This window comes from Ictalurus furcatus, chromosome 27, assembly GCF_023375685.1.
Source record: "Ictalurus furcatus strain D&B chromosome 27, Billie_1.0, whole genome shotgun sequence".
Taxonomy (NCBI): domain Eukaryota; kingdom Metazoa; phylum Chordata; class Actinopteri; order Siluriformes; family Ictaluridae; genus Ictalurus; species Ictalurus furcatus.
This window is the reverse complement of record NC_071281.1, coordinates 9,945,250-9,957,640: the sequence shown is the minus strand read 5'-3', so window position 1 is coordinate 9,957,640 and position 12,391 is coordinate 9,945,250. Positions and strand designations below refer to the sequence as shown.

The window sequence follows — 12,391 nt, the reverse complement described above, 5'->3', positions numbered from 1 at the left end:
TAATATAATATAATATAAAATATAATATTATATATATATATATATATATATATATATATATATATATATATATATATATATATATATACACACACACACACACACACACACACATATATCTATCTATAGACAAATATACAGTAGGCTGATTCTTGACGATAGATACATTTTCACATGTTCAACATGTGAAATAAAACCATGAAGTTAAAAATCCCATAAAATACAAATAAGTAAAAACAGATACAGTCATGTGAAAAAATAAGTACAACCTATGGATTTTTTTAAAAACGTATTTGGAAAAACAAATATTTGATCCTCTTTGAAACTGTGCCTATTAATAAAGGTGATACACTATCAAATGACATAAAATTGGCATTTTGTAGTCATTTTCACAATTTAAATTAACAAAAAAACAGATCAGTCACATGTTAAAAAAAAAAGTAAGTGCACCCCTACATTTATCACACCTTCAAGTCCATAAAATTAGAAGCAGGTGTTCAAGATTGGGTGCCAGTGATTAGAACCTGCTTAGGGAGTGCAGGTGGAACCTGTCTTATTTATACCCCTCTCATATCTAGTGTCTGGTGTTCCCTTTGTTGTTGAGGTCTGTGGTGTCATCATGCCCAGAGCTAAAAAGTTTTGTAAGGCCTTCAGAAAAAAAAGGTTGTGGATGCCTATAAGTCTGGCAAGGGATTTGAAATACATCATTCCACTGTAAGGAAAATCATCTATAAGTGGTGCAGATTTCAAGCAAGTGCCAATTTGTCCAGGAGTGACCGTCCCAGCAAATTCAGCCCAAGAGCCCAAAATTTCATCACAGGATCTGCTAGTAAGTCTTGCAACTATTGGTGTCAAAGTGCATGCTTCTACAGTCGGAAAGAGATTGCACAAATTTGAGCTGCATGAGAGGTGTGCCAGGAAAAAGCCTTTGCAAGACAACAGTTTGTCAATGAGCATACAGGCAAAAACCAGGCCTTTTGGAATTATGTGCTCTCGACAGATGAATCAAAGATAGAGTTGTTCCTCCACAGTAAGAGCAGACATGTTTGGCGCAGACCAAAGACAGCTTTTGAGAAGTACCTCATACCAACTGTGAAGCATGATGGTGGAAATGTTATGGTTTGGGTTGCTTCGCTGCCTCGGGGACTGGACAGCTTGCATTCTTGACTCAACTATGAATACTGCATCATATCAAAGAGTGCTTGAAGATAATGTGAGGCCATCGGTCTGAAAGTTGAAGCTGAGCCGAAAGTGGACATTTCAACAAGATAATGATCCTAAGCACACTAGCAAATCCAGCAAAGAATGTCGGGTTGTGGAATGGCCTAGTCAAAGCCTGTATTTGAATCCCATTGAAATGTTTTTTGGGGGGATTTGAAAGCGGCAGTACATGCAAGAAAACCCTCAAACATCTTGCAACTGAACGAATATTGCATGGAAGAGTGGTCAAAAATTCCAGCAAGTCTAGTGGACAATTATGCAAAACGCCTACAAGAAGTTACTTCTGCTAAAGGGGGCAGTACTAGCTTCTGAGGCCAATGGTGTACTTACTTTTTCCACAGAAGAATATCACTTTATTGAAATTTCTGTTGAATAAATGATTGAAAAGCTAATTTTCCTTGTGGTTTTGTTCATGCAGATCAACTTTATTAATAGGCACCATTTCAAAGATGACCAAATGTTTGCTTATGAGTCAAAAAAGCCAACAATTTCCATGGGGTGTACTTATTTTTTCACATGGCTGTATACTTGACATGATTCACCTTGAGGCTTGTGCATTCCTTTATGATTGAATAGCTCTGTTGGACTGTTGTTCAGCCAAAGACCCTATTTCTTTCTATTAGTGGTATTGTGTGATGATGAACCTATGGCAGCACATACATTATCAATTACAAAAGGGGGTTATTATGAAATTGTTTTACTTTCTCCAGTGCATTCAGGGTAGACGTACCTACAGATATTAGTTTTGCTACACACCGCCATTTCCTTTAGGATGATGGCATTCGTTCACAAAATGCTATTCAGTTATTAAGAAAATTATATGAAAAAAAAAAACCAAAAACAAACAAACACAGGAAGCAGGTTCTTGGTTTCACAGTACACCCCCTAGAGCTGCTCTTAATACTTCTGGTTTCTTTCAGTGGGCGAATCTATGATGCCCCTGTTTAATCAGCATTTCAGAAACGCTAAAGCAATGTACTGTTTTGTTTGTGGTACTTCAAGACATAGTCCTTTTAGATCGCTGCTTCAAAGTCGTACATAAACGTAATGTAATGATGATCTCTTAAAACAAAAGGAAACTTTGGCTCTAGTAGGATGTGTCTCTGAGAACTAAGGCAACAGCAATGTGATTAAGTAATTACAACGAGCTCAGAGGGATGGTTCAGGTCCTCGAGGTTGCATGCCCTCTCTCCTGAGACTGGTGTCGAAACGTGGCATGACCTCACAGCGCACCAGCAGCACGTCGTCCTTGACAAAGCCTCGCTGGCGCAGCGCCTGCAGCTGCATGAAGGTGACATAGCCAAAGCCTTTGGGGTTGCGCAGCACTGTGGGCCTCTGGAAGGCCTGTAGGTCTGGTTTGGTCTCCATTATCTCAACATGGTGTTGGCATTCAGCCTGGTCCAGCACAGCCAGCCGGATGGTGCCCTGCAGGGGCCATGGGAGCTGGCTGTCAAACTCACCCTGCATTGTATGCACAAACAGCGAGATGTAGTTAGAGCAACGTGGTGCGCTTGGTGTCTGCAGGTGCAGTCGCAGGCACAGCTTATAGCCCGGTCTACCCGTGTAGAATGGTGGGCTATGGAGCACAACTGGTTGTCCGGCCTCTTGTTGGTGCAGGTGAGCTGAGAATCCCTCGATTCGCCAAACATAGACACCCTGGTACTGCTGAGCTTCCAGCTCGTGCATTTTCTCTTCCAGCGACGCCAGCTTCTTGCGTAGCTCCGTTAGCTGCGTATGCTGTGTATCATTGCGAATGCTCAGCTCCCGTATTTGGTGGTCCTGGCGCACGAGGCGGCCCTCGAGTTCCACAACAGTCTCACGTAGCTGCTGCATGTCCTGGCTGCACTGGCATGGCTCTCCCACCCTGGCAGAGGCACCATGCTCAGATGGGGAAGAACACGAAGGGCCACATGTTGGAGCTGGAGGAATGCCGTTCATAGTCTGGTTCTTCAGGAACTCGGCCATGTAGCGCATGTGCATCTGAGTGAACTCCTGCATGTGAAGGGCCAGGTCGTTCCTTGCCATCTAAGACAAAAGAAGTTACTTATTTATTCTGTTAATAGCATGTAAAATGCATTCTGTGACATACATGGCCTAATCCTTTCCATGAATCACTATGCTAGTCTGTTAGACTGTCATAAGTCTATTACCTCACTCAAAGTGAAATAAATTAACAAAAAGTAAAATGTTGTCATCTCTGCAGTATGGTTTTACCTTTTCTTGACAACCAAACATGCTGAAAGTACAGGCAACAGGAGCTTTCAGGCAGTCTGTGGCACAGTGTGATGACAACTGAAACACATATCATGATAGTCCACTTAATAAGCAGATTATATTGAGATATGTTAAACTCAGTGGAAAATATGCCCATATATAAAATGCATTGCTCACCTGACCCCGAATGAACTCCATGTTACAGTACTCACACACTGTATTCACGAAGGGACACATCTGCTCATGAAACTGCAGAAAAGACATTACCACAACATTAACACATATGGTAAAACGTAACATTTGATCTTACAGAAATCAATAATGGCATGCATATTATACATACATACATATATACATGTACATTATATATACACATAAGGGCTGCAACTAACGATTATTTTCATAATCGATTAGTTGGTTGATTATTATTATTTATATGTATTCGATTAATCGGTTAATCGGATGGGCGGGGCAGACTTTCAGTACCTTTTTTTTTGTTTATTTAAAATTAAATCCACAAACTGAGTGTTACAAATATGAATTCAGAATAAAACTTTACACAACTTTTTGTCCAAAACAGAAAAGAACCCAACACACATACACACACACAAGGATATATATTACTAATTTAGGACTGTAGTTTAATTTGGTGCTTTTTGTGAATCCATAAAAAAATAATGTATAAGTACTTATATACAATATAAATATAAACTAACTAAATAAGATAAATATAGATAGATAAATAGATAGAATTATTTTTTATGGATGCACAAAAAGCACTGAATTAAACTACAGTCCTAAATTAATAATAAAAACTCACTTTCACTGCACCTTGTAATTTCTGTTACTCATTGCCTTTAGACATATTATTTTACTTTTGATCATAGTGTTTTAAGTAGACATTACAGATCTTACTCGCGCTACACTGTGCATCACCGCGTCTGGATCGCACGTGAGGAGCAACGCGGCCTCGTTACTAACATCACTTCTGTTATAATAAACGATAGAATTTACACTGCAAGCGTGCAAAATACAACATATAATGACAATAAACTGGAATTAAATGAAACCTTTTAAGCAACCCGCGACCACACCCAGTCATGCTTCCGGGCTGCAGAAACTCTGCTTTATAAAGTTTATAAATCTTCTCGGCGGTGTTTAATATAAAATGCTCCCCTGCCTTAGAGGACTTGGAGGTCGCACACTTTCTTCCTCAGTCACGTGATGATTTCGCCTCCGTCTGATGAGGACTGAGGTCACGTTGCGAAAAAAGATAACACTGACAGAAAGTAAACTGAAGAAATTCAGTGTCTGTGACTCTGAGGCTAAAGCTAGCGGTGTCGCATTACTTGCGTGTGACGTCAAGCGCCGTCGACTAGGAAGTGGCTCATAATTCCAGTTAGTAAAAACCCGCTAGTGTTCCATTTGAGATGATAGTACCTTTCTAAAATTCACACACTAGACGGTAGAGTACTCCATGTACAGTGTAAGTGTATATTACTTCATTTGGGAAACAACTTCAGTATTTACTCTCCCAAGCCTATTTTCGGAACCGAAGTAACGTAATGAGTAAATGTACCCCGTGGTGTGCGCAGACAAACTAATCGATAATGAGATTTGTTGACAACGATTTTCATAATTGATTATTATCGATTTTATCGATTAGTTGTAGCAGCTCTAATATACATACATATATCTGGTCATCTGAAAAAAGTCAGGTAACCTCATTTCGGTGTTTATTTTGCACAGTAACGTTTTGGACTATGTATAGATTATGTAATTGTGGGGGGTGTAGGCGTGGTCAAGCGTCAGCTGTGAATGGAGAGGAAGCTGGTCGAATCAGCAGGTTTTTTAAACAGTATTAAAGGAGTTCACACCTACGCTGGACACTTACTGGCTGCTTTTCGGAATATTTCGCTCCAAGTCATCCGTTCCAAAAAATTTTTTTTGTAAATAAAATATTATTTTTCTAATAAAAGAAATGAATATGTTGGCATGATTATATTTGTCTACAACACCGATTTCAAACATTTAATTATACACCTTCAGATCAAAAGATTTTTAAGATCAGAAACATTTCAGTCAAGTGTCTCCAAACTTTTGACTGGTAGTGTGTATAAACAAGATAAAACTGTTTCCATTTGAGTTCAATGTGTATTAATGTGAATCAGAGTGCACAGCCAAAAGTTACAGCAGACTGGTTGCTGAATGATCAAGGTAAGATATATAAAGTCCAACTTTCCAGTGTCTAGTACAGAGTCATCTGTGAGAACGACAGGAAAGTGGTGGATTATACCAGACAATGGTAAGAGGCCAGAGATGAACCTCGTTCCATGGTGATTTGAAAAACTCAAAAAAGACAATTCAACAACTTGGTTTCAACAACTCGCAGGGGATACACATATTTTTAGTAATTAGCTTAATTCTTTCTACTGTGCTAACATCACATGCATGTGGTACTAGGGTAAAGTGTGTACGAGTGCTGGCCCCCAAGGTCACTGTAACCAATCAGACTGCAGTTCCAGCTAAAATGCCACCATAACGAGTTGCAGAATTTGAAAAGAATATGGCTCCATTTCAGGAAGGATTCACAGTTTGTTGCTTGAAACTGAACTTCAAACGAGTTCAAACATATCTGATTAAGCTGCAAAATAAATAAATCAAGTGTTGTTTATTAAATGACCGATCATTGCTGTCAGTTGTGAGTAATTGAATACTCATGCCCATCCCGTATTAGAGGCAGACAGAAGCATATTAGGTACGTGTGGTACAGTCAGTGTCAAACTTCACCATGCAAACAACACAAAGAACTAAAGGGAGACATTTGTGAAAGCTGAATTTATTATGTAGAGAGTTTCAAGCATGGTCTTTCTCAAACCCTTCAGTCCATATTTTAGCTTTAAGAGTTGGTTTTAGAGCTGAAGGGACAGTTCTTTAAGTTGCCTCTCACCTGTTTGTTAGCATAGATGATATTCTCTGCACAGTCAGGGCATGTGATCAGGCGCTGTAAACACTCCTGGTTCATATGTTCCTCTATACTATTCTTCCATACAGGCTCATTACACTGTAGGCAGGGCACTGTGGCAAATTCACAGAGCTTCAAGTGATTCTGCAGAGGAAATACACACCTTAATTAACATACAAAAGCTCATACTACTTTAATGTGGTTTTCCTCTAACCCAATTTTTTTTCTTTCTTGTCAGAAATGAACACATCAGCAGTTCTGGGATCAGACAGAATGTTCACCATATTAACTAAAAATTTACCTCAAAATGTCTGAGCTCCATTTTCTCATTACAGCCAAAATTGCGGCAGCGCACAGTGAGAGAGAGGATTTCCCTCTTGGCAAAGTTATCTGGAAAAAGTTGGTCCTCTGTCAGCACTTCATTGTCAACTGGACATTTCTGCCCCGTGTCCCTGCCAGAAAGATGAACAAGTTATAGTTTTGCTCAGTCTTACTGATCCTCAACTGGGACCACCATGGAATTTAAGATGTATGTTACTGCTTTTTTTTATTTTTTTATTTCCCAGGATTCATAATACCAAAAAGGCATTCATGTCCGTTTAAAATTTGAATGTATAGGTTTTTTTACAGAGCCAACGCCAATAATGATAAGTGGTCTGTCTATTTCTGACAACCGTTAGAGATTTTTGGACGATCAGACAATATTACAGTTGATCAAAACTATAAAGTCAGCAAATGTATTCGAATTAAAAATTAGGGATAAGCCTTACAAATAGTTTTTTTTTGTATTCAAAAGCAAATAAAATATGTATTAATTGATAACTTGATATTTAAATTAAAGAGTCTGAACCATACATGAATGAAAGTATAATTACTTGTGTCCTTCACTACCTAAAATGTTACTTGCTGCAGAACTGTTACATATATGTCTTAGCAAATAAGCTATATGTGTATCAATAGAATAGTGGAGGATGGGTGTTTCAACTGTTTTAAGACTCATTTATGCTTTTGGCATAAAATACAATATTAACTAAATAAAATACTAAATACTACTATACGTTATACCATAAGCTGGTAAACGACTGCAACGCGTTCAATGTAAATTTAGGTCAGATGAGTTTTTCAGAAGCCATTTTAGATTACATTTTAGTGTACATCATTACTACTGGCCAAAACCTAAAAAAAATAATAATAATGATATAAAATGCTGGCTTAAAGCTCCCAGTTCAATGTACAGCACAAGAAATGGCAAAAAGCTCACCTGATGGACTTTTTAATACAGCTGTTGCAGAAGCGATGGCCACATGGTGTCTGCACAGCTGACCTTAGACCCATCAGGCAGATGGGACACTCGTATTTGCTCTCCAGTGGAGGGTCAAAGTCAACATCGTAGCCTTGCTGTTCTGCTTGGGTGCCGGATGAGACACTAATTGTGGATGGGTTTTCTGTAGGGCTTAAGTATGACTCCCTCTCCTTCTCCATTTCAGCCATACATCTGGAGAATGGATACTCATCAGGATTGGATTTATGCATGTCACCACACGCCATCTATATAAATAAAAACGGGAGAGGAATGAGAAGAAAAAATCTTACCAGTTAGTGGTACACTGGTACATTTCTGCATTAAGCATCACACAACTTTACCTTACTTCTTTATAAATCACTGTTGTACTGAAAATTATATTCATTGTTTAAACGCAAAATATTTTACACCGAGAACAGTGGTTCTCAACCGGGGGGCACGCCCTCCTGGGGGCCGTGCAGAGATCGGAAGGGGGGCGTGGATTTTTTCAAGAAAAAAACAGACAGGGCATCATTTGGCAACTCTGTATTTTATTGGTTTTCAAATAGAATGTGTATAAGTGAAAAACTGCATTCTCTCTCACTCTGCATTTTCTTTTTGCTGGGGAGAGGCTGAGTTTAGCCTGCCTTTTATCTAGCTGTCAGTGCAGACCAGTGTTGCCGATTAGCGACTTTTTTTTTTTAAGAGAAAAAAAAAGCGCCTAGCGACTTTTTAGACAAACCTTAGCAACTTTCCAAATGTGGCCAGCCCTGTCCTGCAAGCGCGGGGTCTTGCTTTCCCACTGCACTCACACCTCTCTCTGCATCTGCTCTGTTTAGTGGCTGAGAGCCGGAGATTTAACAATGTCATGGATAACGAGATGCGCCCTTCTTTTTAGTTTACATCATTCATATGCAAATGTTTTTAGAATGCAAGACGAATGTAATGCAACATGTTTTACATGTAAAATAGTACACGTTATCAAAACCTAGTTCTCTTGTTCAAAGTAGTTATAGTGTTCAGAAACATTTTTGATCATTCATGTTCCATACCTGTCCATTATATAGTTTTATAAAAGTCATAAAAAAACGTTATTTTTTAAAAAATTATAAGTTATGAAAAGTAATTAAAAATAGTAAAAAAAAAAAATCTATCTATCAAAAACAGATTAGGTATATGTAGGTAGGTAGGTAGATAGATAGATTTTATATAGAATAGATAATCGTTGTACCTGGTATCCTCCAATATGGGGGGGTGCCACATGAAAGGCAAGGCTTGGGGGGGCTTTAGTTGCAAAAGGTTAAGAACCTCTGCTACAGAATATTATATAGGCCTATGCACTCTCTAAGATGTCACCTTTTCCCCAGAGACTACACAGTCAACACATGCATCATTATGCATGCAACTTTTATATGGTACTATAAGTAATAAGATGACCAGGAAATGGAGAAATGGATTCTATGAATAGGTCAAATGCATGTGAATATTTAATATTTTTCCAATAATGGTAATTCAATACTGTCAATTTTGTAGTACATTGATGCTGTGTGACGCATATAAACACAGATGGCGGAGCCATGCAAGGAATTCATATAAGCGTCTTAGAAATCCTCGCGGCCCCTCTTTACATTGTAAATAATCTATTTAACAAATTTATCGCTAACATTGTCTATAGCCTAATTTTTAAAGTTCAACACTTTTAAATGATAATACTTTACTAAGACAGTGTTAAACATTTTAATAATACACTGGCTTTCAGAACAAACATTTGGTTAGGAATTGCTGTGCAAAAAAATGTAGCCAATCAAGTTCTTCACTCCAGAGGCTCTCAATCCGTCAGTCTGCTGCAGAAAAGCATAGGTCAGATTTTGTAACTACAACTAACGTTTGTAACTTTACCATTCATGACACCTATCAGTCACACAGAAAAACAAGGAATTGCTGGCCAGAACTCATGACCATCTCATTTTCTTCAGCTCAGTGCTCATTTTTTCCCCTTACACTCTCTCTTTTGGATTAAAATTACAACGTGATTAATACTCAATGTAAAAGATTTCCTGGAAAGTCAAAAATATTTTCCTTAGAAAGAAGAACAACTGGGGAATTTGATGTTTTTATTTCCTTTTGGGTTTTTTTTGTGTGTGTCATATTTAATGACCAATCCCTGATCACCACCATCTCCCGGCGACCAATCCCTGATCACCGCCGTCTCCCAGCGACCGATCCCTGATCACCACTGCTTGTCCCACCCTTCTTCTTTTTACGACCGCTCACCATCAAAGTGTTCTTGATAGAAAGTATAGTACTTTGTAAATGCATAAAAATTTAGTTTATGGTGCCATGAGAAAATATGACTTTTTTTTCTATACGAAATAAATTATCTACTATTTTCTACTCTCATAAAACTCTATTCAACTGATTTATATTCTAAGTGAACATCTTCCTTCTTCATGTACCCTGATTTGTAATTTGATATGCCAGTGATCATGCTGAACAAATTAATATGGAAATTTGCATATTATATCATCTAGAGATTTTTATCCACTTTTGGGGTGCGCTTTAAATACTTTCGTCTGAAAAGAGGTAACAATACTGAACACCCCTACTGGAGCCAAAATTATGGCATCATGGCAACCTTAATGAGAGCATCAACTCCTATGTAAAATAATAACAACAACAAAAACAATAATAATAATAACGGTTATGAAGTTATGTGATAGTGGACCTCAGTCATGACGAGATAAAGCCAATATACACACATTTACATTCTCTCACTCACACTCTCACACTCACTCACACACACACTCACACGCTCACACTCACTCACACACACACACACACACACTCACACACACACACACTCACACACACACACACTCACACACACACACACACACACACTCACACACTCACACACACTCACACGCTCACACTCACTCACACACACACACACACACACACACTCACACACACTCACACACACTCACACACACACACAATGTTTGTTATTGCTACACAAACCCAAACACACATGACTGGGCGGGGCCGTGGGGGTGAAAGTTGTCTAAACTTTTGAAACGCTTGTTAGCTCGGCTTTCAAATTTCCTAACCAGCAACTTCAACTCATACAACAAACAACACAGTATTCGAAGATACGGCGTTAAAGTTCTGCAAACTTTTCTGCTTGAAAGCTTAAATGAGTATAAAGTATAAATTCTACAATCCGCTAACGTTAGCTGGCTTAACTTTAGTCTAGCTATCTAACTATCTAACTAGCCAGCTAAGTTAGCTAACCCTACTAATTCGGCTCACATTCAATTGAGCTTTTTTTTTTAGAAAAAAAAAAAAAAAAAAAAAAAGCTAGCTATGTGTATATTTTTATGTTTTGTTTCTTTCGACACTTCTTCTTATTTCTATAAAGAGTTTCCCTTATTTCCTTTTGGAAGTATTTTAGCAACTTACCTTTGCTAGCAGCGTCTGAGCTGGTAAAGCCCTACCTCTTCCTGAATCCAAACGTCACTGGAGCCAGAGCCGCGAAATCGATTGGGTTGCCAGGTTGTTGAAATTCCCCACCGTTGTTAAAACTTCCCGTTAAAATAGGAGGGATTTGAGCACTCTCCTTGTGCTATTATTTCCCATTCATACGCTGGGATTCCCCTAAACTGCACTTGCAACACATTTATGAAGTGATGCGAGTAGGGGAACATTAAATCTGCTGTTCAGAAAACACCAGAAGAAACAATAACATCCCCAGGTAGTCAGTAGGCTTTACTGTATGTGTGGCGGCCTGGGAAAACCCTTCACACAAGCTCAAATCCTGACATTTTCTATTACATATGGTTCTGAAAACAACAGGTTTGCAAATTTTATTATAAGTATTATACGTTTACAGTGGGAAACCAGTGATCATTTTGATTGTCAGCATTATCCACAACATTATGATCACCTGAGGTAAAAGTCTCTCAGCATTCATTTCACTTGACTGCATTTACATTTACTGGTGGTATTTGTCAGATGCAAGTGCTTTAAAGTCCCTATCAATAAACACATCCTCATACTGGTTCACTAAGTCAGACACTAAGAGTACCATAGGTCTAAAAACCCCTGTTGGGGAGGTTAGTATGATGTGAAAAAGACACAAGGATGATTTTTTTTTTAAATAACAAAGAGCTAATTTAAGTATTGTGTAAAGGGGTAGGTCTTTAGTCATCATTTGAAAACAGCCAGTGACAGCTGTTTGGACTGCCAGGGGATGTTCATTCCACCACCTAGTTGCCAGGGCTTCCTTGTACCCTGAGAGATGTTGGGTGTGATCAAGCAGTGTTTATAGATCAGAGGGAGCACGGTGCAGAGCGGGGTGTGATACGGTAGGTGGGTGCTGGTCCGTTTTTGACACTGTAGGCCATCAGTGTTTTAAATCTAAATCTAGGAACCCCTCATCCCTGAATCCGTCTGAACACTATTCACTCTGAGATTGGTGAGGAAAAAATCATTGATTAATTCAGTCAGTTCTGTTGACTATATTTCTTGTTATTAATTTATTTTATAAGGTTTTTGAAACATTATAAAACTTTGTCACCTGTCATTCTTTTCTGTTTTGATGATGATGTGACAGAAATATCTAGTGGGACCACACACACACGCACACACACACACACAAACAAACATCCACCTTGTTAGGGTTAGCTTTAACAGAAATGAATCCTTTG

The 12,391-nt window shown here is 38.6% G+C and overlaps 1 protein-coding gene across 1 annotated transcript; it reads right to left on the bottom strand.

The window, feature by feature from the left end:
• Nucleotides 1-93: 93 nt before the first annotated feature.
• Nucleotides 94-11,491, bottom strand: traf6 (TNF receptor-associated factor 6). The gene is made up of 7 exons (XM_053617232.1): nt 11,145-11,491; nt 7,662-7,948; nt 6,702-6,852; nt 6,386-6,544; nt 3,613-3,684; nt 3,436-3,513; nt 94-3,246 (listed from the first exon to the last, which is right to left on the bottom strand). The coding sequence occupies exons 2-7, from the start codon at nt 7,946-7,948 to the stop codon at nt 2,371-2,373; spliced, it is 1,623 nt and encodes a 540-aa protein (XP_053473207.1). The 5' UTR covers nt 11,145-11,491; the 3' UTR covers nt 94-2,370.
• Nucleotides 11,492-12,391: the final 900 nt, after the last annotated feature.

Bases quoted from the DNA above. Each gene is read 5' to 3' on its own strand.
- traf6 (XM_053617232.1), bottom strand. From the start codon at position 7,948: ATGGCGTGTGGTGACATGCATAAATCCAATCCTGATGAGTATCCATTC. The intron at 6,545-6,701 runs GTAAATTTTTAG...TTTCCTCTGCAG, and splicing joins TGGAGCTCAGACATTTTGAG to AATCACTTGAAGCTCTGTGA. The intron at 3,514-3,612 runs GTGAGCAATGCA...TATGTGTTTCAG, and splicing joins TGGAGTTCATTCGGGGTCAG to TTGTCATCACACTGTGCCAC.